The 26,411-nt window shown below is 39.6% G+C and overlaps 3 protein-coding genes and 1 pseudogene across 4 annotated transcripts; all 4 read right to left on the bottom strand.

Moving 5' to 3' along the window:
* Positions 1-490: 490 nt before the first annotated feature.
* Positions 491-1,796, bottom strand: LOC307200194 (olfactory receptor 14A16-like; annotated as a pseudogene). The gene has a single exon. The product of its transcript is annotated as an olfactory receptor 14A16-like (transcript).
* Positions 1,797-5,353: 3,557 nt separating this feature from the next.
* LOC307201546 (olfactory receptor 14I1-like) lies at positions 5,354-6,346 on the bottom strand (the record flags this gene model as incomplete). Its single annotated transcript, XM_079950819.1, has 1 exon — positions 5,354-6,346. One exon carries the CDS (start codon positions 6,344-6,346, stop codon positions 5,354-5,356), a length of 993 nt encoding a protein of 330 aa, XP_079806945.1.
* Positions 6,347-10,301: 3,955 nt separating this feature from the next.
* LOC307201545 (olfactory receptor 14I1-like) lies at positions 10,302-11,294 on the bottom strand (the record flags this gene model as incomplete). Its single annotated transcript, XM_079950818.1, has 1 exon — positions 10,302-11,294. The coding sequence occupies one exon, from the start codon at positions 11,292-11,294 to the stop codon at positions 10,302-10,304; it is 993 nt and encodes a 330-aa protein (XP_079806944.1).
* A 2,260-nt stretch (positions 11,295-13,554) lies between these two features.
* On the bottom strand, positions 13,555-14,556 carry LOC307201544 (olfactory receptor 6E1-like; the record flags this gene model as incomplete). Its single annotated transcript, XM_079950817.1, has 1 exon — positions 13,555-14,556. One exon carries the CDS (start codon positions 14,554-14,556, stop codon positions 13,555-13,557), a length of 1,002 nt encoding a protein of 333 aa, XP_079806943.1.
* Between the last annotated feature and the right edge of the window lie 11,855 nt (positions 14,557-26,411).

Below are 26,411 nucleotides of genomic sequence, written 5' to 3'. Positions count from 1 at the left end.
CGTGGCTTCAGGAGGATGAGGAAGTTGTGCCCTGTGCTGCAAACACCGCCCACTTTAGGACCATGTGAGCATCCATTTTCATATAACATGCACTAAATTTAAAATATACTTTCCCAAGTCTTTCCCAAGCTCTATTCTTTGCAATAGGCCCAATACACATCTTTTTACGAAGCACTATTACTATTTTTAATATTCACTCTTTACCTAAGTACATTCTGAACAACAGGAGATGGGTTGTAAGAGTAGGGCATCACTCAAAAGTGGGCACTAGAAATTTGCACACAAAAATGTGATATGTGCGAGACACAACTTGAGCACTCATGCTTGAAACATCATGTGTGAAACTTTCCTAATATATACATTTTATATGCAAATTTGCCCAATACACATCTATTTGCAAAGCACTATTACACAGTATAATACATTACTATGCTATTTTCAATGGCATTTGCATTGTTATGCAATGCACAGGAATTGTGATTGCAAGCAATCATGCCAGGAGACTTCTAATTCTTTTCGGTATTTTCAACACGGCCTCTTGGATGTCTTTGTTCCTAAAGCTATAAATAATGGGATTCATTAGTGGTGGCAAAACATTATACAATAAAGCAGAGAGCAAATCCATTGTTGTAGAAGAAAGTGCTTTAGGTCTCATATATGAAAACACAGCTGTGCTCATAAATAAAGAAAAGACAGTCAGGTGGGGGATGCAGGTAGAGAAAGCTTTATATCTGCCTTGAACAGAAGGGACTCTCAGCACAGCAGAGAAGATGTAGCCATAGGAAACAAAGATGAACCCTCCACAAAATGAATCTACAATAAACCCAATGGCAATGATCAAAATTTGGTTAACCTTTGTGTCAGTACAAGAAATCTTAAGCAACTAAGGGACATCACAGAAATACTGCCCAATAATATTGGACCCACAGAAATGTAGCCTGAAAGTGATAATGGTATGTAATGATGAATGGATTGCGCTGCATATCCAGGAAGCAGCTGCCATTTGGATGCAGGCATCCCAGTTCATTATTAGCTCATACTGTAGAGGATGGCAGATTGCAGCATAGCGATCATAAGCCATGATAGTGAGCAAGGCAAGCTCAGAACCTGCAAAAGTCAAAACTAAGAAAACCTGTGCAACACAGCCAGCAAAAGAAATCCTTTTGTCATCTGACAAAGAAGCAGCTATGGATTTGGGGATAGTGGCTGAGATGTAGCAAATGTCTGATAATGATAGGTTGACCAGAAAGAAGTACATAGGAGTGTGCAGTTTGTGGTTCAGGGCAACAGCAATAGTGATTAGGAAATTCCCCACTAAGGCTGTTAAATAAATGGAGAGAAATATCACAAAGTAAAACAATTGTTCTTCTCGATTACTGGAAAACCCCACCAGAAGAAATTCTGTCACTGTAGATTGGTTGGCCATCTTAATTCTTTAGTATTTCTTAAAACAATTTCTTGAAGAGCAGCTCTGTTATTGTGTTTTAGCAGCACCAGCAGAGGTGTTTGTAATACCTAAAATTAGAATGGAGTTAATGAAAGTCTGTTGGATGAGGAAACATGCAGGCAATTGTATGTGGGGTTTGCCCCCTAACCCAATATGAGGTAATGGGTGATGCCAGCAGTAGACATTCAACTGACACCATTCATTCTCCCCAGTACTAATAGAATTTTAGAGTTGAAAAGGAGCATGGGGAGCATCTCAGCAAAGACCCAACTTGGTTTCATGTTGAATTAAGATTGAGAAAGTAGAATCAAATACACACTACAGCTTATCAGAGCAACCTTGCTATTAGATGTAAATAAGCAGATTCTCATTTGTTTGTTTGCATAAAGGATCTTGTTTGTTTTTTTGCGAACCATAATGCTTCTACTTTATTTTTAAAAAGCAAGTCACACACCACCTAGCATTAATGAAATATCATTTGGCTTTGATGAGTGTTCAGAGAACCAATCACCAGAATTTGGTAACACCCCTGTATTACCTTCTCTTACCTATAAATACTACCTATCTTTTCATAGAATAATCATTTCTTCATTAATCCTACTACTGTATTAAATGTTTTGTGGTCTTTTCAGAACTGAAATATGAGCACTAGATGTAAATAAATTTAAAAATCCTCCTTGGAGTGTGGTTGCATAAAGGAAATTTACACTTGATGTTTCGGTATTTTTGCTAACCATAATGCTTTCACACACCTCCTAGCATTAATGAAAAATCATGAGGCTTTTAAGCCCAATCACCAGAATTTTGAAACATACAGGCAATTGTATGTAGGGTTTGCCTCCTTTCTTAATATGAGATAATCATCCCAAACGCCAGAATTTTGAAACACCACTTCATTATCTTCTCTTACCTATAAATACTACCTATTTTTTCGTAGAATAATGTTTTCTTCATTAATCCTACTGCTGTATCAAACCTTTTACAGTCTTTTCATAACTGAAATATAAGCACCTTCCAAGCCCTAGTCTGCACTGAGGATGAACTAATAGGATTCTACTCACCTCTGTCTTTGTCTGGAAGAAGAAAGTGTCAAAATGTTGAAGTGTGGTCTTTAGCAGATGATTTATAGTTTGTGACAAAGAGGAATCAATTGAGCCTCCCTGCTTTCTGTAGTGTTTCAAAGAATCACTCCTTGGAGAACATCACCATGAGGATTTGCAAATCCTGATTTACAAAACAAGTGATGCAATTGTTTATATTTCCTAGAAATATTTCCCCTCTATCTTTAAACCACTGACCCTTAACTTCAGTCTTATGTAAGGGATGTTCAAGAGTGAAGTGCTGACTGAATGCAGACTGAATGGGAAACTGATTTCAAAACCTACATGGTGGTTATATCTTTTTTATTGACCAAAATGTCATGCTGCAGCTCAAATTAAGTACTGAATCTGATTAACATAAGTAAATTATTCTGACTATTCTGAGCCGGTATAGTGTAGAGCTTAGAGTGTTGGACTAGGACTAGGGAACCCAGGTTCAAATCTCTGTTCAGCCATTAAGATATCTGGGTGACCTTGCGCCAATTTTCTCAAGCTAAGCTACCTTACAGAACTGTCATGAGGTTAAACTTGGGAAGGATGGCCTCCAGCTCCTTGGAGGAAAGGGGGAATATAATGACAATAAGTAAATATTGAGAGCAAACCATCTGAGACAAGTCTATGATTTTAAACTGGAGCAATAGATTTGGTTAAAGAAACTTGCGAAGGATCCAAAGCAAAATGTTATGCTTTGAAATAGGATGTTGTTGTGTTAGGTGTTCACACCTCGGCTGGAGATGAATTAGGAAAGGCTGAAGGACTCTTGCTGGAGTGAAGCTGGTTTGAGAAACAATACTGTTATGTGTTTCATCTGTATTCCTAGACCCCCCCCCCATCAAATCACAGAATCTGGCAAGTGTTAAAATCTGAGCAAGGATTTTCATTCCTGGAATAGCCTCTGCTGTACCTCATTCCAAAGGAAACAAAAACCCTGTTCATTGTGAAATGATTAACAATCTCGGAATTTAAATTGCATCCATTTTTTACACTTTCTGAAAACTCTCCTCCTGTAAAATACACATTTTTCAATTCTTTACATTTTCAATTCTTTACAATTGATTTCCCTATTAAATGTCCACTTTGTACAAAAATATGTATTGTGAGGTCTTCTTGCATTTGGAAACCTCATTGCAAATGCCAGTGTTGGACACAATTGTGGATCAGTCTTAAGTATTGAGTCATGTTGTTGAAGTTATCAATGGGCTTGTCCCTACTTTTTCCAGTCCTCACTACTTGGACGATTGCTTCCATGAGCTTTTGATGTGAACTACCAACACAGGAATTTTATTCAACATTAAATGAGCAGAAATTTCACATATGATCATTTTGTGAGAAGCGTGTTAGATAATTTCGGCCCCTTCTCTCCCTCCCATCACAGGTTATTTATGTTACAAATAAGCACCCACAAAGAGCATAAGAGATTTTGGAAGAGCATTTCACATCACCCTTTATTTCATTCACCAACTGCTAAGGAGTCTCTTTTATGTTCAAAGCATTGATGTCTGGCATGGAAAACTGTACGTTGACTTTCATTGCTGGAATTGGAAGTGCAACCCATTCACATATTTAAAGCAAAACTTGCTATTACTAACCCAACAAAGTAATGGTCAATGAATTCAAGTAACAATGACTCTGATGAATGAATCAAAATAGTTATCAAAAATTAGTTGCCAAAGACTTTTGTTTGTACTATAGGTTTTTTAAAAATAAAATAAGAATATTTCTGACTTTCTATCCACAGTCATAACCTTCAAGACAACTGAATTTATAGTAAATATAATGAAATAAAGGTTTAAAAAATCTGTTCAAGGAACAAGTAAATAGAAATTGTATCTCTTTATCTCTTTTCATACACCACGCATAGCCTTAGCAGCAATAAGCAGGAAAAGCATAAGAAAAGCCCAGATCATTCCTGTGGGATCCATTTCATATGCATGTTGAAATGTCATTATCTTAGCCTTACATCTAAAGACAAGCAGAGATGAAGCCAAAAGAAGCTACAAGTAACACCATGATCTAGTCTAGGTTAGTCACAATTACACAATCATACGTCAAAACAAAAAAAATTCCTTCCAGTAGCACCTTAAAGACCAACTAAGTTAGTTCTTGGTATGAGCTTTCGTGTGCATGCACACTTCTTCAGATACACTGAAACAGAAGTTTCCAGACCCTTCTATATAGTGAGAAGGTGGGGAGGGGTATTACTCAGAAGGGTGGTGGGAATGGGTGATTGGCAGATAGCTGTGATGAGCCTGTTGACGACTCTTAACGACTGCAATAGGTCTTGCAGGAAAAAGCAAGGGGTGAGAAGGTGAAAAATGCACACGAAAGCTCATACCAAGAACTAACTTAGTTGGTCTTTAAGGTGCTACTGGAAGGAATTTTTTTTGTTTTGACTATGGCAGACCAACACGGCTACCTATCTGTAACTACAATCATACGTGTCTGCCCACTTTATTAAAAAAACAAAAAACAATGGGACACAGAGCAGAACAGGGTCATAGATTAAGACATAAGAACATGGGTAGGTATACTTCAAATCAGGGGAGCCGACTTGCCCCCACATTGAGTGAGCCCACTAATGTGATGCATTACATGATGGCGCTGGGAGGAGGCAGGATGCATGGAGGGTGATCTGTGCCCTTTGTTCATCTCAGCCCCCGCCTGGCTCCCAGGTGAGGGCAGGGGCACTTGGAGGACACCTGGTGGTGGTGGAGACTGGTTGCCCCCTCAATATTGCAGGGCTCAGCCCTCTGCCCTTCAAATCATCTTGTGTATTATGTGCCAATACGAAACTTCCATATCTGACTCAGGGAGTAGATGTTCCTGTTTGCATGTTATCCCACAGACCTATACAGCCACATTTTCCTTTGGTATGCTTCTTCCAGGATCTGCCATAGATTTTCCACAAAACTGCTTTGATCTCCTTGTTTCTCATGCTATAAATTATTGGATTCATCAGTGGGGGAAGGACACAGTAAGCCATGGCAACTGAACTGTCGAGACCCACCACAGATTTGGAAGTTAGTTTTAGGTTGGCGAAGATACCAGTGAAAGTAAATAAGGAGACAACGCTGAGATGAGGAATGCAGGTAGAGAAGGCTTTGTCTCTACTCTGTGCTGAAGGAATTTTGAACACTGTTTTGAAGATCTCCACATAGGACACAACTATGAAACTGAAGCAGCCGAGTCCTAGACATGCACTCAAGCCCAGAGCCACAGCTTCAATAAGGTACAAGTCAGTACAGGAGAGCTTAAGTAGTTGAGGTATCTCACAGAAGAACTGATTGATGATGTTGGAACAGAAAGGAACAGCGAAGGTGGCTCCAGTGTGTAATGTTGCGAAAAGGAGACCACTGATCCATGTACTAGTCACCATTTGGATGCAGGCTTCCTTATTCACTACTGTTTCATAATGCAATGGGTCACAAATGGCAACATACCGGTCATACGCCATGACTGTGAGGAGGAAAAAGTCTGATGCCATGAAGAAAAAGAGAAAGAAGACTTGAGCGATGCACTCAGAATAAGATATCAACCTGGTATTCATGAGACAGTTAGCCATGGCTTTTAGTATTGTGACTGAGATGTACCCAAGGTCCATAACAGACAAATTTGCCAGGAAGAAGTACATGGGATTGTGAAGATGGGGATCTGTGACCACAGCCACAAGGATGAGGATGTTCCCTAGCAATGCTGCCATATAGATCAGTAGAAAGATCACAAAATATACAAGCTGTATCTCCCGAACTTCAGAGAAACCCAAGAGGAGGAATTCCGTAATGGTGCTTTCATTGGACATTTTGTCCTTAATACATGTTGCCCTACAAAAAAACAGGTAGCATAACCAAAGTTAGTAAGGCGGAATTCTCTTTTTCTTACTCATATACCCCCTTTTAAAAGGCTACTTTTAAAGTACACATTCCTCACATACAAAAAAATTCATTGCCCCCCCCACCCCTCTATTTTAATAGAAATGGATTTGGGGGTAGTGGTTGAGATGTAGCAAATGTCTGGTTATTGTAGGTTGACCAGAAAGAAGTACATAGGAGTGTGGAGTTTGTGGTTCAGGGCAACAGCAATGGTGATTAGGAAATTCCCCACTAAGGCTGTTAAATAAATGGAGAGAAATATCACAAAGTAAAAAAAAAAAAATATTCTTGGTCACTGGAAAAACCCCTCAAGAAATTTTCTCACTGTAGACTGGTTGGCCACCTTAATTCTTTAGTATTTCTTTAAACAATTTCTTGAAGAGCAGCTCTGTTATTGTGTTTTAGCAGCACCAGCAGAGGTGTGCTGCTAAATGTCTAAAATTAGAAAGGAGTTAATGAAAGTCTGTTGGATGAGGAAACATGCATGCAATTGTATGTGGGGTTTGCCCCCTATCCCAATATGAGGTAATGGGTGATGCCAGCAGTAGACATTCAACTGACACCATTCATTCTCCCCAGTACTAATAGAATTTTAGAGTTGAAAAGGAGCATGGGGAGCATCTCAGCAAAGACCCAACTTGGTTTCATGTTGAATCAAGATTGAGAAAGTAGAATCAAATAGAAACTACAGCTTATCAGAGCAACCTTGCTATTAGATGTAAATAGCAGATTCAAATTGGTTTGGTTGCATAAAGGACATTTACTATGGTGGGGTTTTTTTTGGGGGGGGTTTTGCCAACCATAATGCTGCTTCTTTATTTAAAAAGCAAATCACATACCACCTAGCATTAATGAAAAATAATTTGGCTTTGGTGAGCGTTCGGAATTTATGACCAATCACCAGAATTTTGAAACATCACTCTATTATCTTCTCTTACCTATAAATACTGCCTATTTTTTCATAGAATAATCATGTCTTCATTTATCCTACTGCTGTATTAAACGTTTTATGGTCTTTTCAGAACTGAAATAAGAGCACTAGATGTAAAGAAATTTAAAAAATCTCCTTGGAGTGTGGTTGCATAAAGGAACGTTACAATTGATGTTTTGGTATTTTTGCTAACCCAATGCTTTAACTTTCTTTTTAAAAATGCAAACTACACACTTCCTAGCATTAATGAAAAATCATGACTCTTTTAAGCTCAGTCACCAGAATTTTGAAACAACACATTATTATCTTCTCTTACCTATAAATGTAATCACTTTTTATCAAAGAAAAATTATGTTTGCATTAACCTTACTGCTGTATTAAACATTTGAGATCTTTTCATAACTGAAATATAAGCACCTTCCAAGCCGTAGTCTGCACTGAGGATGAACTAATAGGATTCTACTCACCTCTGTCTTTGTCTGGAAGAAGAAATTCCAAAATGCTGAAGTGTGGTCTTTAGCAGATGATTTATAGTTTGTGACAAAGAGGAATCAATTGAGCCTCCCTGCTTTCTGTAGTGTTTCAGAGAATCACTCCTTGGAGAACATCACCATGCGGACTTGCAAATCCTAATTTACAAAACAAGTGATGCAATTGTCTATATTTCCTACCATTATTTCCCCTCTATCTTTAAACCACTGACCCTTAACTTCAGTCTTATGTAAGGGATGCTTAAGAGTGACTTGCTGATGAATGGAGACAGAATGGGAAACTGATTTCAAAATCTGCTTGGTTGTTATATCTTTTTTATTGACCAAGATGTCAAGCTGCATCTCAAATTCAGAACTGAATCTGATTAACATAAGTAAATTATTCTGACTATTCTGAGCCAGTATAGTGTTGTGCTTAGAGTGTTGGACTAGGACTAGGGGACTCAGGTTCAAATCTCTGTTCAGCCATTAAGATAACTGGATGATCTTTCACCAATTTTCTCAGGCTAAGCTACCTTACTGAGCTGTCTGGAGGTTAGACTTGGGAAGGTGACCTTCAGTTCCTTGGAGGAAAGCTGGGATATAATGACAAAAGGTAAATATTGGGAGCAAACCATCTGAAACAGGTCTATGATTATAAACTGGAACAATAGTTCTGTTTAAAGAAACTTGGGAAGGATCCAAAGCAAAATGTTATGCTTTGAAATAGGATGTGGGTGTGTTAGGTGTTCACACCTAGGGTGGAGATGAATTAGGAAAGGCTGAAGGACTCTAGATGGAATGAAGCTGGTTTGAGAAACAATACTGTTATGTGTTTCATCTTTATCCCTAGATCCCTTTCTAATTGCTGTATCGGGCAAATGTTAAAATCTAAGCAAGGATTTTATTTCCTGGACTAGCCTCTGCTGTACCTCATTCCAAATGAAACACAAATCCTGTTCATTTTGAAATGATTAACAATCTCTGAATTTAAATTGCATCAATTTATTACACTTTCTGAACACACTCCTCCTGTAAAATACACATTTTTCAATTCTTTACATTTTCAATTCTTTACAATTAATTTCCCTATTAAATGTCCACTTTGTACATAAATATGTATTGTGAGGTCTTCTTGCATTTGGAAACCTCATTGCAAATGCCATTGTTGGACATAATCGTGGATCGGTCTTAAATATTGAGTCATGTTGTTGAAGTTATCAGTGGGCTTGTCCCTACTTTTTCCAGTCCTCACTACTTGGACGATTGCTTCCATGAGCTTTTAATGTGAACTACCAACACAGGAATTTTATTCAGCATTAAATGAGAAGAAATTTCACATAAGATAATTTTCTGAGAAGCGTGTGGCATATTTCAGCCCCTTCTCTCCCTCCCATCACAGGTTATTTATGTTACCAATAAGCAACCACAAACAGCATAAGAGATTTTGTAAGAGGATTTCACATCAGCTTTTATTTCATTCACCAACCACTAAGGAGTCTCTTTTACGTTCGAAGCATTAATGTCTGGCATGAAAAACTGTACTTTGAGTTTCATTGCTGGAATTGGAAGTGCAACCCATTCACATTTTTAAAGCAAAACTTGCTGTTACTAACCCAGCATAGTATTGGTCAATGAATTCAAGTAACAATAACTCTGAGGAATGAATCAAAATAGTTATCAAAAATTAGTTGCCAAAGGCTTTCATTTGCACTATAGTTTTTTTAATAAAATAAGAATAATTCTGACTTTCTATCCACAATTATAACCTTCAAGACAACTGAATTTATAGTAAATATAATGAAATAAAGGTTTAAAAAATCTGTTCTAGGAACAAGTCAACAAAAATTGTATCTCTTTATCTCTTTTCATACACCACACATAGCCTTAGCAGCAATAAGCAGGAAAAGCATAAGAAAAGCCCAGATCATTCCTGTGGGATCCATTTCATATGCATGCTGAAATGGCATTATCTTAGCCTTACATCTAAAGACAAGCAGAGATGGAGCCAAAAGAACCTACTAGTAACACCTAGTCTAGGTTAGTCACAATTACACAATCATACGTGTCTGCCCACTTTATTAAAAAGAAAGAAAGCAATGGGACACAGAACAGAACAGGGTCATAATGAAGACATAAGAACATGGGTAGGTACATTTCAAATCATGGGAGCCAATTTGCCCCCCACATTGAGGGAGCCCGTCATGTGATGCGTCACATGATGGCGCTGGTAGGAGGCAGGATGCATGGAGGGTAATCTTTGCCCTTTGTTCATCTCAGCCCCCTCCTGGCTCCTGGTGAGGGCAGGGGGACTAGGAGGGCACTCGGTGGTGGCAGAGGATGGTTGCCCCCTCAATATTGCAGGGCTCAGCCTCCTGCCCACCAATATTGAGGGGGCCAAAGCCCCTTATGGTCCCTATTTGTGGCGCCCCTGCTTCAAATCATCTTGTGTACTATTGCCAGTCAGAAACTTCTATATCTGACTCAGGGAGTAGATGTTCCTGTTTGCATGTTATCCCACAGACCTATACAGCCACATTTTCCTTTGGTATGCTTCTTCCAGGATCTGCCATAGATTTTCCACAAAACTGCTTTGATCTCCTTGTTTCTCATGCTATAAATTATTGGATTCATCAGTGGGGGAAGGACACAGTAAGCCATGGCAACCGAACTGTCCAGACCCGCCAGGGAGTTGGAAGTTGGTTTTAGGTTGGCGAAGATGCCAGTGAAAAGAAATAAGGAGACAACGCTGAGATGAGGAATGCATGTAGAGAAGGCTTTGTCTCTACTCTGTGCCGAAGGAATTCTGAACACTGTTTTGAAGATCTCCACATAGGACACAACTATGAAACTGAAGCAGCCGAGTCCTAGACATGCACTCAAGCCCAGAGCCACAGCTTCAATAAGGTACAAGTCAGTACAGGAGAGTTTAAGTAGTTGAGGTATCTCACAGAAGAACTGATTGATGATGTTGGAACAGAAAGGAACAGCGAAGGTGGCTCCAGTGTGTAATGTTGCGTAAAGGAGACCACTGATCCATGTACTAGTCACCATTTGGATGCAGGCTTCCTTATTCACTACTGTTTCATAATGTAATGGGTCACAAATGGCAACATACCGGTCATACGCCATGACTGTGAGGAGGAAAAAGTCTGATGCCATGAAGAAAAAGAGAAAGAAGACTTGAGCGATGCACTCCGAATAAGATATCAACCTGGTGTTCATGAGACAGTTAGCCATGGCTTTTAGTATTGTGACTGAGATGTACCCAAGGTCCATAACAGACAAATTTGCCAGGAAGAAGTACATGGGATTGTGAAGATGGGGATCTGTGACCACAGCCACAAGGATGAGGATGTTCCCTAGCAATGCTGCCATATAGATCAGTAGAAAGATCACAAAATATACAAGCTGTATCTCCCGAACTTCAGAGAAACCCAAGAGGAGGAATTCCGTAATGGTGCTTTCATTGGACATTTTGTCCTTAATACATGTTGCCCTACAAAAAAACAGGCAGCATAACCAAAGTTAGTAAGGCGGAATTCTCTTTTTGTTACTCATATACCTTCCTTAAAAAGGCTAATTTTGATCTGGGGAGAAGAAAATGTCATAATTTTGGGATGGGTATTGCCCCCATCCCCTATTTCCTCCCCATTAACAATAACTGAATGGATTTAAAGTTTGGGGGGGGGGGGAGAGAGATAAGTTTCATCATCTCTTAACACCAGAGAACAGCATAGTGCTGCCCGCTCTCCCCATACCAAACTTATCCAATATGCCCATCTCTCAAATCATTAGAACTACAATAGAATTTAAATTCTTTGAATCTCATGGCACACACATAGTGCTCAGTGAAGAGCAGTTTATCATGTCGTGGTAGTATTGATTGGGGATGGATGCATTAGCTTAGAAGGTCCTACTTTTCCTTCCCCAGACACAGATAACTGCTATCTATTCTGATGACATATTTGGAGTAGGAGGCAGGGGTCTAGGAACTGTGTGAATCAAATGGCAACATTCATCCTGTCCTCACATGCAAAAAATTTCAGTGCCCCATCCCCCACCCCACCCCTCTATTTTAATAGAAATGGAAATAAATGTCAAGAAAAATACATGAACTATTTTGATTGTGAGAGCGAAAGGCACTCATTGGTTAAGTGCAGACAGGAACAAGGAAGGCAAGAATTATGAAATGCTTAATTTTTACCTTTCAGTTGGATGACATGAGGTTGCAAAATATGAATAGGTACTGAACAGGTTGAGGGAACATTCAGGTTAACTTCAATGAAATGCCATGTGTTCAATTTGCCCTACTGAAATCCTCAGAAGCTCACTTCTCCCCCAACAGAGCTTGTTAATAAATGCATTGCAGTCTACAGATGACATCATACATTGTATCTGTGGTCCCAAGAGTGCACAAGACATTGGGAAAGAGACTACCAAACTTATTCTCAGTAGAACTGGAGACTCTCAGGTAGTCTTTAAAGCTCATCAGGAGCGAATATGTGAAATAATGTATGTGTTTCAAAAGGATCAGAAACTTGAAAGTAATAGTTAATGCTGATTCAGGTTGTGAAGTCAGAATTTTGGAAATTAATTCTTCTCAATTACTTGCCTGTATATTTACTTCTATTAATACATGTGCATACTGCACAAAATACTGGAACATCACCGTTCCCTGCATCAGGAAGTCAGCATGCCCTCTCTATATGACCCCAGTTCAACTTAATAAAAAGGTGCGATGAAACAGCCATATCATAATGATACGTGGCATTCTCCAGTTGTATGAAAACTTACATAGCCCAAATAGTACCAAACAGGCACAGTAGGGAGATATCGGTATCCTTGGGTTTGTAGTTTGTGAGAGAGTGTGAATTTGTAAAAGAGACAGGGAGGGAGAGAAATTGGTACCAAATGTTGCCTGACTGTGGCAGGAAGAGTAGAAAACCAGAACACTGGAAGGGATTGAATGGATATCCTGGAATAGGGCAAGGACATGACTTGTTGGAACCGTAATAGAAGCATTTCTCTCTCTCTCTCTCTCTCTCTCTCACACACACACACACACACACTGTGTGGATCCCATTTATTTGTGACTGATGGTAATCTCTCTACAACAGAGAATTGTGTAACCACCAAAAACTGAATTATTGCTTAAGTTTTCAAATGTAACAATTAAAGTTTATCACAAATAGCTTCAAGAAATTTACAGCTGGATACAATGTGCTGGAAAATTATAGTTAACAAACAAATTTAAATCATAAAATTGATGTCTCTCAGAAATGCAATTGCATAATTGTCGTTAACCAAGTAAAACATTTTATATTGAGGTTCCATTTTCTTCATCTGAGACTCACACAATAGAGTTTTCAGGTCATTCTCAGCCTCATCATTATCTAAATTATTAATTAAAGCCTTTTCACAGGAACTCAGAAAGTTAAAAAAGTGGATTATAGTGTTACTGTTTTCAAACGAACTCTCTGAGGTAGCTGAGGCTGTAAGACAGTAGCTGTTCAAAGACTGTCCTGTGAGATTCATCACTGAGTAATTTTTTAAACAAATATTGTCTCACTGAAAGCCAGAAGCTCCACCACACCACATTTGTTAGACATTTCAAACAGTAACAAAGATTAGATGTTTCCCAGGAAAATGATCTACACATCTAGAACATTCAGCTGAACCATTGTTCCAGTCTTGTAGATGTGTGTACACCTTCCCACCAACCTTCCCACCTTTATCAACTTCCATTATTTAATACTACACAGTGCATAGGTCCATTTTCCTGTTTCAGAAATCTGAGCTTAATTAAAGGGGAAGTCTTTCTCCTGGCAAGATGTTTCAGGGCCTCCTTGACTTTCTTGTTTCTCAGACTATAAATGAAAGGGTTCAGCAATGGAGTTACCACTGTGTTCAGTATGCTGACTACCTTGTTCAGGTCCAAAGAGTGATTTTTGTGTGGCTCAACATACATGAAAATGCAACTCCCATAGTAGAGTGTCACCACAATTAGATGCGAAGTACATGTAGAGAATGCTTTCTGTCGTCCTTTGGCTGCAGGGATCCTAAGCACTGTTCCAATGATGAAGATATAGGACAAACTTGTCACCAGTAATGAGCCCAGAAGCAGCAAAGCTGCACTTACAAAATTAATCATTTCAATTTTCCTTACATCAAAGCAGGCCAGCTTGAGTAAGGGGTCAACATCACAAAAGAAATGTTTAATGACATTGGGTCCACAAAATGGCAGCTGGCCTACCAGGATTGTAGGTGGTAGGACTGCAAAAAAGCCCCACATCCAGGAGGCAGCAATAAGCTGGAGGCAAAGGCGCATGGTCATGATGGCTGCATATCTCAGTGGGTTGCAAATGGCAAGATAGCGGTCAAATGACATGACAGCCAAAAGGAAGAACTCACTGGAACCTGCTGAGAAGAAAATGTAGGCTTGCAAGATACAACTATGGAAGGAGATGTATTTTCTCTGACTCATGAAGTTGACTAGCATCTTGGGGATAATTGTGGTGGTGTAGAGAGCCTCCAAAATAGACAAGTTGGCAATAAACATGTACATTGGGCTATGAAGGCTGTTCTCACAGCACACCAAGGTAATAATGATAAAGTTGCCTACCATAGCAACAGTGTAGGTGATGAAGAATAAAGTGAAGAGCACTGGTTCATCCACCTTAGTATCAGAGAAACCTAAGAGAATGAATTCAGTTACAATCCTTGTCTGATTCCTCATTGTGATGTGCTGCTGAAACAGTCACTTGAGGAAATGGAGAGATGGGTAGCAGCTGGGCAGACAAATTCTTTTTCCACTCTGAAATTTTTAGATAAGACAGGCATGAATACTGTGAGTTAGAGAAGCATGGAAGATTCTATATGTCATTCCCAGTCAGACCATGTGTGGAAAAATCAATTATGCTTTCTTAAACCAAGGGAAAGAAGGGAAGAGAGAAGTATTGAAAGAACCAGAACTGGAATTCTATGTTTCATTAATACAAAACATTTGCCCTCTATCAAATTACACAATAGAATTGTGCAATAAGGCCAATATTTCATTTTTAAACATAAATAAAATAAAACACTTTAGAGAGTGTTAAACATGTTTATCACCCATTAATTTCAAATGCAAGACATGTGAGTGATTTCCTAAATGTTCCAGTTTAAAATCAATGGTACTGAAAAGCACTAATTGATAATCTGACTCTTATTATTTAATTCATCCAACATGCCCCCAGCTTCTGTTTTAAACTCTTACCGTTGGAATATTTTAATAAAATAAATACACATTTTATTATCTCAGTGTGTTTCACTTCTTCTACCAGTAGTGACACTGCTGGAATGAATTTTAGAACAGAACAAAGAGAATGAGGAAGCAAAGGAAAAAAGTGGATGGAACATAAACAGTGATGGCAAGAGAAGCAGAAGAGAAAATAGAACCATTCCCACCTCTCTCAGGTCTTCAGCAATAAGCCTTTATCTCTTTTCTCTACAGATGTAACTTGCACACATAGGGTGCCAATGAAACCCCAATCTTCATTATCGGTTTCCCCTTCTTATTTTCATTGATATGTTTTTTCAAAATAAAAGGTAATTCATGAAGCATAGTCTAATTAAGCTACAATTTTTTCTGCCTTGCCTCTTTCAGAGAGCTGCAGGGATAACAAACATATATTTCCAAATTGCCAAAATTAAGCAATGGGTCCATCATCAGCAATATTAATGTTTTTTTTTTTAAGCTTCTTTCAGGTTTTCATTATCTTGGATTCTTACCACCCCCACAGGAGAGAACTGGCTGAACATAGGTGTGTGAGAGAGCAGTTAATACTGTTTTAAAAGTTTCAGTGTAAATATTAGGTGAATAAAGAAGGCAGCAGCCTAGAACATTATAGTCCTTTATCCTTTTCTTCATGATAGAGACCAAATGAACACAGTGTTGTTTACTATAGGATATGTGGAAACAGTTATTCATCAAAGGGTATGTATCCCCAAGGAACAAATTATATCAAGCCTACCAATATATCCCTGAACCAGTTCCAAAGCACTTATTTGCAGACATTTAAAGTACAGAATAAATAATGATATATTTTGTTTCTCTGATCACTGAATTTTCCACTGCTACAATAGGTGTATTCACACACAGAATTCAATGAGTTTAGAATTTGTGTATATAACAGGTGAGCTGTACACCTGTACAATTATTCACATGTAATGTTTAATGAGTGTTGAGTCTATATACATATTTACAAAAACTCCGTAGGGAGACAACTTGTGCCTTGGTTTAATGTAATATGTGAACAAGCCTATTGTCATCTGGCATGTTTCATTGGATTTGTGTTGGGTGTTGAACCTTTGTGGAGTTATCTACAAAATGTCTTCTAGATTCACATTTGTGTGAATCTGAATGTCTCTCCTCAGGTGAAACATTTGAGAAAAGCAAAAAAAAAAAAAAAGTATTTCATTACAGCTAATGAGATTTCTTGGGCTAGATTACATAAACTACAGTTTGTGGTAGAATATGGCAGTTTAAGGACACTTTCCCAGACTTATTCAAAGCAGTTAGCAAAGAGATAAAACAATAGGATCATGAAAAATACTAGAGCCATTCTTTGAAACATGCAAAGGTTAAAATACTAAAATAGTTTAAAATTGCCTCAGTTTCCTAAGCATCTGGGTAGACTTGTCTGAACTAAAATGTTTTTAGCTGGCACAAAAAATAGTACAGTGAATGCAGCTGCTTGATCTCAATAGGCAGGGAGTTCCATAGTGTAGGCACTGCTACACTAAATGATCAAGTTTTTTCTGGCACTTGTAGTAGTGCTGATTTTGCCAATCAAAGTGGTTCAGTGGGCACATGTGGGGTAAGGCAATCTCACGAGCAAACTGGTCCCACATTATTAATGGCTTTATATACTAATAGTAACAGCTTGAACTTGGACCAATAGCAAATTGTCAGCCAGTGCAGATCTCTGAGCACATGGTCCCCACTTCTGTCAGAAATCGTGCTGCAGCATTCTGCGCTAACTGCAGCTTCCAGATCTAATGTTATGCATAGAATATTAAAATTAATGACCTGTTAAAATCAATGGACATGACTAACGTATGTCCATTAATTCCAATAGGTCTACTCTCAGTAGAATTTAATACGCTACACCCCTTACTGGGGATAGTGTACATAGAAGTGACAATATTCTAGTGTTTCTAAATGCCTCTGAAAAAGCACTTAAGAACTTTAACAAGTTTTAAAACTCTTACGTTATTTTTTCCAGGCCAATAAATGTGAGGTGAGGAACTGTGATGGGAAAAGTTACTAACAGACATCTTGGCAAGCAACTGTGCACAGAGCACACAATTCTAAATTTTAGAGTGCATTCTACCACACCACTTATTTGAGAAGTTAACTGTTTTGACCAATAGATGCAGTATATCTCAGGGCTATTGTATTATATGTTCCTCATGCCTTGACTTTGTACCAGGGGTGGACAGATCAGTCTAATCCATATCAGTTATCCATACCCATGTGCAGAATGTTCTTACGGGGCAACCTTGTCTAGTGCTAACACTGATATCTGATCAGCACCAAGCAGTCATTTTTGTTCTCTCAGGCATTTGGGTGCTGACATGGACATAGTGCTGTTTCTTGCAGCCATTTTAGGGGACATTCTATCGGTTTATGTAGTAATTATTCTGTTTATGGGATGAACTGTGTACTTATTGAATAATCACTTTTAATGTGATAATGTGCAGTGATAAGACTCCACTTCCAATATCAAGGGTTATCAACTATTCCTATCAAAAATGTACACTGTACTTCACGTTTTATTGGTTTATCCTTTCTGGCCAAACTAGAAACAACATTGGAAACACACTTAGCAATTACATGAGTGTTTTGTTTGTTTGTTTGTTTGTTTGTTTGTTTGTTTGTGCTCTCTGATCTGTTATGTTGAGTGTTGAAGTTTTACCCTTCGCTTCTTTGCTGTACACCTGGGCAGTGTTCACACAGCAGTTTATTTTATTTTCTGGATGTTTCCCTGCTAATTTGTGCATTATATTCAAGCTTTCACATGACATAAGAGCCACTTCTTAGAAATCTGGTGGAAAAGAGAACAACTTCAGTGCTTCTTTCCATGTTATTTGCTTCAAGGAAGAAGAAGAAGAAGAAGAAGAAGAAGAAGAAGAAGAAGAAGAAGAAGAAGAAGAAACCATGTTTCCAAGTTTGGAATCCATTTGCAAGCCTGAAAGCTTGTACAGGGCTATGTACCAGCTGAAGTCCCGCAGAGTGCTCCAAAAGCAACTTTCCTTTAGAAAAGCTGGTTATGGAGCCTCACTCCCCCAATTGCCCCTTCCCCTCAATAGGTAGATCAAGGAGAGGAAGGACACTTGAGGAGCACTCACACACCCAGCCAAGGATTGCTCACTCTGCATAACAGCTGTAATCCTGCAGGATTCAGATGACACTCTGAAATTGGCTTTCCTCACTCACCCACCCCAGGATCAACAGCTGTAGAGGGGAAAGGACAATCTTTCAGGTTCAGGGTGAGGCTTTGTCAATGGCTTTCCTAAAAGAAAGCTTCTTGTGAAGCATGGCATATCCACACCAGACTGAATGCTCAATTGTTGGGTCAATCCTGGGGTGGAAGTTGAGGTTGGAAACCACAAAACTAGAAGGAATGTAACATAGTACCCTGGAATGGGATATGTCTGACTGGCTGGCTGGCACCTTAAACTGGAACTTTCCACACCAAAATATTTTGCTGCAGATTCCATTTAATAGAGACAAATGGCATTCTGTCTACAACAGAGTACTAGTTGACTACACAAAAGAAAATTGTTGCTTAATTCTTCAATGTTTGCAATTAAAAATCATCATAAATAACTTCAAGTACTTTACAACTGGCTTCAGCGTGACCAAAAAATCCCCCAGAAAATATTTATGGAATATATTGCTGCTGGAGATCTATAAATTCAAATATAAAGTGTAGGTGGTAGGACTGCAAACATTAAACAAAACTCAGAAATGCAACTATATAATTGTAATTAGCCAAGTGAAACAGTTTCTTTTAGGATTTATTTTCCACATCTGACAGTCACAGAATAATTTTCAGTTTATTTTCAGGTTTGTCATAATATATATTATTAATAACAATGATATTGGTTTTCTGCTGCTTTCCAAAGGAGCTCAGGAAACCACAAAATTGTGAGAATGTGTGACCCTGGGTGAGAATGTTCACTCTGGTCTTCTCAGTAAAAACTGCAAACTCAACCCCACCCAGTACTAAGAGTTTTAAAGCTGCAATAAAGACTGATTTTTTTACCAATAGTCCCCATTTACTTTCATGGTTATTTAACACTACAGTGTAGGGAAACTTTTCCCTGTTTCCAGGACTCGGCAATTAATTAATGGGAAAATCTTTCTTCTGGCTAAGTGTTGCAAGGCCTCTTTCACTTTCTTGTTTCTCAGACTATAAATGAAAGGATTCAGTAATGGAGTTATCACTGTGTTCAGTATGCTGGCTACCTTGTTGAGGTCCAATGAGTGGGTTTTTTGTGGCTGAACATAAATGAAAATAGAACTCCCATAGAACAGTGTCACCACAATTAGGTGAGAGGCACACGTAGAGAATGCTTTCTGTCGTCCTTTTGCTGAGGGGATCCTAAGCACTGTTCCAATAATGGATATATAGGACACACTTGTCAACAGTAATGAGCCTAGGAGCAGCAAAGCTGAATTGACAAAATTAATCATTTCAATTTTCCTTACATCAGAGCAGGCCAGCTTGAGAATTGGGTCAACATCACAAAAGAAATGGTTGATAGAATTGGGTCCACAAAATGGCAGCTGGCTTACCAGGATTGTAGGTGGTAGGACTGCAAAAAAGCCCCACATCCAGGAGGCAGCAATAAGCAGGAGGCAAAGTCTCAAGGTCATGATGGCTGTATATCTCAGTGGGTTGCAAATGGCAAGATAGCGGTCGAATGACATGACAGCCAGAAGGAAGAACTCACTGGAACCTGCTGAGAAATAGATGTAGACCTGCAAAATGCAACTATGGAAGGCGATAGATTTTCTCCGACTCATGAAGTTGACTAGCATTTTGGGGATAACCGCGGTAGTGTACAGAGTCTCTAAAAATGACAGGTTAGCAATAAACATGTACATTGGGCTGTGAAGAGTCCTCTCACACCACACCAAGGCGATAATGATAAAGTTGCCTACCAAAGCAAAAACATAGCTGATGAAGAATAAAGTGAAGAGTACAAGTTCAACTCTTTTAGTTCCAGTGAATCCTAATAGGATGAATTCAGTCACATTCCTTGTCTGGTTCCTCATTGTAATGTGCTGCTGAAAGAGTCACTTGGGATAGTGGAGGTACAGGTATTGGTCATACCAATTCTTCTTCTGCTGTGATAATTCTGGATTGTGTAAGAAAGATATAGAAACCGTGAGCCAGAGAAGGACAAAACTTCCCACATGCCTGTTTCTGTGAGATAATGCATGGAGCTATGCATGAGAAACATCAGCTGTTTTTGTTTAAATCAAGGGAAGAAATGGACCATGAGAAACTGAAAAAAATACAAGATATTAGGACTGATATACTATTTTTCATAGATTGGAAACTAAGCCCTTTCTTGTACTAAACTAAATAAATGAGGTAATAAAGAAAAGTTTCATTAAAAAAAACTTTTAAAAAGCTTTATAGACAATAAAAATGTTTATCTCCTACAAATTTCAAAAGGGGGAAGCATAAGCAACCTCCTAAATAAGTATGAAACAAGTGGTACACACAAGTTCTTACCTTCAACTTAATTCTTACTTTTAGCTTAATGCTTAATTTCACTGTTTGAAATTGTTCCTGTTGGAATATTTTAATAAATAATGAACCATATCTGATGATGCTGCTTTGGTAGCACTGCAGACTTCCACTAATGCCACAGAACCTTCCCCTCCTCTCCTCCTTGTTCAAACTGAACTCCCTACATGAAGCATTACTCAAAACCCTATATTTATGTATATTGTTATGGAACAGGCTCCCCTCCCCAGCTTGAGTTTTGTTCTTTGTTTTTTGTTTACTTCTTTTGGCAGTACAGTGGTACCTTGGGTTAAAGACTCTTCAGGTTTCAGACTCCACTAACCCAGAAATAGTACCTCGGGTTAAGAACTTTACTTCAGGATGAAAATAGAAATCGCACGGTAGCAGCAGGATGCCCCATTAGCTAAAGTGGTGCTTCATGTTAAGAACAGTTTCAGGTTAAGAACAGACCTCCAGAACAAATTAAGTTCATAACCGGGGTACCACTGTAGTAGTATTGCTGCAATACCTTTTAAGCAAAACACAAAAATAAAATGTGCACCAGAAAGTGGATTGCACATTAGTAGAAAGATCAAGAGAAGTAGGAAAGAAAAGAGAACCGTTCTGCAACCCTCTCTCTTTGCAAATATAATTTTCACCCATAGTGTGTCAAGGAACCCTAAATTTCCCATCCTTATCCTTTGCTCCCTCTTATCTTCCTTGATTTGTTTGTTAAAGTAAGAATTAAATCACGTTACTATGCATGGTCTCATTGAGATACATTATTTTTATCTGTCTTGCCCCATTCAGAAAGCTATAGAGATTCATACTGGAGACATACCCCTCACAGTCCTATTTGCAGTTTGACAGCAAAAAGTAATTTGTTCATTCAGGGTCATATTGCTTCTTTTCAAGTTTCTTTTATAACTTCGTACTGTTAGTTTTGTGGGCCATGGAATCATTTTAATATTTGAGGCAATTGGAGGAGGATAATACAGTGGTACCTCGGGTTACATATGCTTCAGGTTACATATGCTTCAGGTTACAGACTCTGCTAACCCAGAAATATTACCTCGGGTTAAGAACATTGCTTCAGGATGACAACAGAAATCATGCAGCAGCGGCGCAGCAGCAGCAGGAGGCCCCATTAGTTAAAGTGATGCTTCAGGTTAAGAAAAGTTTCAGGTTAAGAACGGACCTCCGGAATGAATTAAGTTGTTAACCCAAGGTACCACTATACTTAATACCCTTTTAATTTTTAAAAAGTTGCAGTTTAAATATTATAAGAATTAAGCTGCCACCAACCTGTGTCATGCCCCACTCTTCTTTTCTTAATGATAGAGACTGAACTAGTACAACTCTGTTTCCTACAGAATATATGGAAAAAAATTGTTCATCATTCAGCAGGTATGTATCCCAAAGGATCAAACTATGGCAACACTTTCCTGAGTCAATTCCAAAGCACATATATGCAGAACTTTAAGAGTTCTCTGACCTCAGATTCTATGTCCTAACATAAAGTATAATGTTGCTCCCATCGCTTAAAATCAGGCTGATCTCACATTACATTTAATGTGTGTGGAACATAAGAATTTGAGTTGTGCACTTGTTCTGTTATTCTCATGTAATGCTTATTGAGTGTAGAGCCTGTCCTCGTGTGTAGACAATTGTTGAGCCATATAAATCAACAAGGGCACACTCTTAAACACAATGCAGTATAGAGACAACCTGTCCACAAGCCTATTGTCATGTGGGGTAGTATTGGGTGCTGCCTTTTGCTGGGTAACCTCCAATATGACACCTTTTGTGAAATTTGGATGTCTCTCCTCAGATGAAACACGTGAGGAACTTTGTGAAAAGCTCCAGGTATTTCATTACAACCAACAGATGTGCCAACTCTAGGTGGCCAATGTGTCTCCAGCTCCCTCAATCTTTAATGGAAAGGGCACCTCAATGTTGAGGGGATCAAACACAGTGCACATGCATGACGTCACAGGTGTTGCACATTGTGTCACAGTTTCCAGAGCACTCACCCCCCTCCAGATGTTGCAATGTCCTGCATGCCGCTGGTGTGACACCACACGTGTGTGATGCACAATGTGTGTGATGTCACATACATGCAGTGTGTGCTAGGCCCCCTCAATCTTGTGAGCAACCTGGAACCTCTGACAACTAATCTGATTCACTGAAGAGAGATTACACATTCCACAATGTAGTGGTGGAATAGTGTAGTTTATTCTTCCGAGCCCCTACAGGTGCAATGATACTCCATTGGGGTCAGGGAAGCACCCAACACCCCTCTATGGGATAGCCCAGTGTTGACCACTGGGAGGGTGGAAACCAAGCTACCAGGGTGTCACTGGGCAGCTAGGGGAAGAGATTCCAGACTGGCAGAGGCTCTAACCTGAGTTTAGTACATGGCTCAGGCCCCTTATGGGGGCCCTTATTGTATGCTGATCCAGACCACTCCATTTCCTCCAAATTATACAGAACTTCAGAAACTCCTAACAATATTAAGCCTTTTTTTTTTAACTTAGGGAAAGGCAAAAAAAAAAAAAAAAAAAAGAGGGAAAGGAAAAAACCAGCAACAATTGAGTTAATGAAGGCCAAGAATTTGAAGCTCAATGCAAAGAAAGAAACACTGTTTGGAGGGGGTTCCTCAGTTTGTTTTGGTAGGGTACATCCTTTTCTGTATGGGGTCACCCTCCCCCTGAAGTTGCAGTTGTGCTCCTTACAGGTACACCTGAATCAATTACTGTTCTTAGATGCACAAATGGCATCTGTTTTGTGGAGTGCTTTCTGGATGGACATAGACTGACTTCAATGTTCTGTGCTCTGATAAATCCTAGGCTAGATTACAGCAGCTGCATTATACACGTAACTGCCTTTACAATTAAGAGTATATGAAGCATGTGCTGGATAAGACCAAAGTCCTATCTAATCTAGCATTCTGTTCTCCCAGTGGCCAAGCAGATGCCCATGGGAAGCTCACAAGCAGAAACTGAGCACAAAGCACTCCCTGGTCTATGATTCCCAGCCAGAGCCATATAGTCTCTGATAGTGAAGACCATTGATAGTGTAGAAGCTGCAGCTAGTGCGTAATAAAGCAGGTGGATTTCTGATGGCCTCTAGGGAGCTGAAACATTTACTTTCTTCTTCTTTTTTCTTCAAATCACTTTTGCAAGAGCTGCCAGATTTCTAAACAGAGAAGCAGCATCAAACTCCTCAAAGGTCACCACACACCCTTGTTGCAAGCTACCTAACACTGTATGTGACCAACTAGCACAAACACACTGCATACCCTGATACATTTTCAGCTGGAAAAGAATGAAATGAGAATCAAATATGGATAAGCAATCATGCAACTGGTCCACTGATGCAGCTTTCCTTACATAATGATACCTCTGAAACCTTTCTAGGAAGAGCTAAAGCAGTAGCAGTTGAAGACCCAAGAGATGTTATGGTCTCTTGCTAAAATAAATTTAGGCAACAGCTTCAGAGACCACATGGGGAAGCCAGAGTTGACTGCGTTTTCTCACAGAAGTAGGCTAATTATATCTCCTGCTTATTACAATACCAGTGATCACATCAAAGCTGTAAGTACATTAGATTTTTGAAGGTCTTGGTGAAATAGAATCTCAGATCTTGGACACATCAGGTATTTATGGTGCACTTATTTCATTTTTTTAAAAAATTATTTAACATGTATCAATTCAGGAGTTTAAGGCTTGCTTCCCACACAATGTTATGACAACTAAAGTGAAGCATTTTATTTTAATGGCAGATTTCAGGTTTTCCCATTGATGTTATGGGACTTTAATTTGCTTCCTTCAGACTGGATTCTCTCTCTCTCACTCACATCTAGCTAGCTAGCTATCATCTTAATTGTTTCTACTTACATTTAGTGTGAATGCCACAAAAAGTCCTGTGAGATTGGGCAATGGCTTTTAGATTCAATAATTCATTAAAAATGATTGGACAAACAATGAGGGCAGGTCAACATACCAATTGAAACATCTATGTACAGATGCATTGTACTGCTAAATAATACATTGAGGGACATAACATATAGGATGAACAGCAAATTTTCATATGTGTTGAATATATTATTGTTTTCTTTTGGGGAAAACTAGGCTTGTCTGCTGCACAGTTGCCTTCCAAAGAAGGTACATATCCTTCTCTAAAAGGCATTGGACCACTTCTAATTGCGTGGACATGCGGAGTCCCCAGATCCCGCGTGGTCCCCCCCTTCATGTGGAATAATGACTCAAGACAACGTGCTATGGGATTAAATTGGCCACAACTTTATTAAATTTCAAATGTGGGTAGACCTTGGCTCAGGCATTGGGCGTTCTCCCTCCCCAGTCCCCAGCCGGGGACCTAGGGAGCATCAGGGTTATCCAGTGTGTGTGGGGGGGGGGATGGGCCGGCTCTGGAGAACATATGTTCAAGCAGAGATAGCCGCCCCCGTTACGCCGCCGCCGCAGGGGAGAGCAATGATGACCTTTCGGCGTACGGTCAAAGCCTCCCTTCAGATACCCCTTTAACGGGGAACCCTGGTATCGCCGCCGCAAAGAGGAAGATGGACTAAAGGATTCTGCCCAAGGCCTGATACCGCCAAAGTTGTGACGTTTTGCTATGGGAAAGATGAAACCTGCCAATGCAGGGAAATTCCTTTCCGGCCCTTTAACAGCGACCTTAACGTAGCAGCGCCCGCATATCTGTGAAGAAAAGTTAACCTGCAAAACCTGTGAAGAAAAGTTAACCTGCAAAATAAGACATTGACTGAGGGTGGGTAGGGTGGGAGAAGCTCTGGAGCCAAGTGAGGATTCCCAGGTAAGATCCACCCTCTATTGTGTGGGCAGGTAATCCCTCCCCTCCCCTACCTGGCCTGGTCTCCTTGGCAACGCTTCCCCCAGGTGGGATTGGACAACTGACTGAGGTAGGCGGAGACCTCCAGGTATCCCACCTGAGGGAAGGCAAAGCCAAGCTTATGCTGTTGGAGCCGCTCCAGATCTAGGGGCTGCACGCGTCCACGCAAAGGGCGCCCCCCGTTTTAGGCGGGGAGCGGTCATTGCTTCTTTGTTGAATCCTTTGTTGTTCTAAATAGTCACATCTAAATGGACACAATCCCACTGATTCCAGTGTCAACACAGAAAAGCAAAGTGGGAGAGCTGCTTTGCAGCCCCTTAAATGGAATCCATCTGTCTCTTCTACAACAGGCACAGATAACTCAAGAAACACCCATCTGGCTTGGTTTTGCCAGTCACTCTGGGTGGCTCCCAGCAGAACAGTAAAAACAATACTATAATAGGGATTTTTGTTATATCTCAGCGTATTCCTAATAATGAAGAGCAAGGAGGTGGGGAAGTGAAGAGAGATGCATAGATGTGCAGATTAGAAGAATAGCATGGAAAGCAGAGTGTGATTAAAATGGAAGCAAAGGTATAGAAATTATCATTTGATAGATGTAATCTGCATATGGTTGGAAACTATTGAGCCCAACTGTACTCCCTCAGTGTTTTTATTATTGACATGGATGTTGCTGGACAGCAGGTAATGTTAGCCTTCTTATGGATGAGAATTCATTTTTCAGGTCAGGAGTTTGATTTTTAGGGTGCAAGCAGAGGCAGTTCTAAGGAAGCATGACTGGTTCAGCCACATCAGGTATGGTGCCTCTGGGGTGCCACATCAGATATCACCACTATTATGCCCAATGGAAGGCAAGAGGCGGGTGCAGGCGCAGGATTTTGAGGTCGCACAGAGTGCCACTGATGCAAGGTCTGAATATAAAACATGGAGG

This window comes from Podarcis cretensis (genome assembly GCF_951804945.1).
Source record: "Podarcis cretensis genome assembly, chromosome: 13".
In the NCBI taxonomy this organism is placed as follows: Eukaryota; Metazoa; Chordata; class Lepidosauria; order Squamata; family Lacertidae; genus Podarcis; species Podarcis cretensis.
The sequence above is the reverse complement of the archived record's forward strand: the minus strand, read 5'-3'. Positions and strand labels throughout refer to the sequence as shown.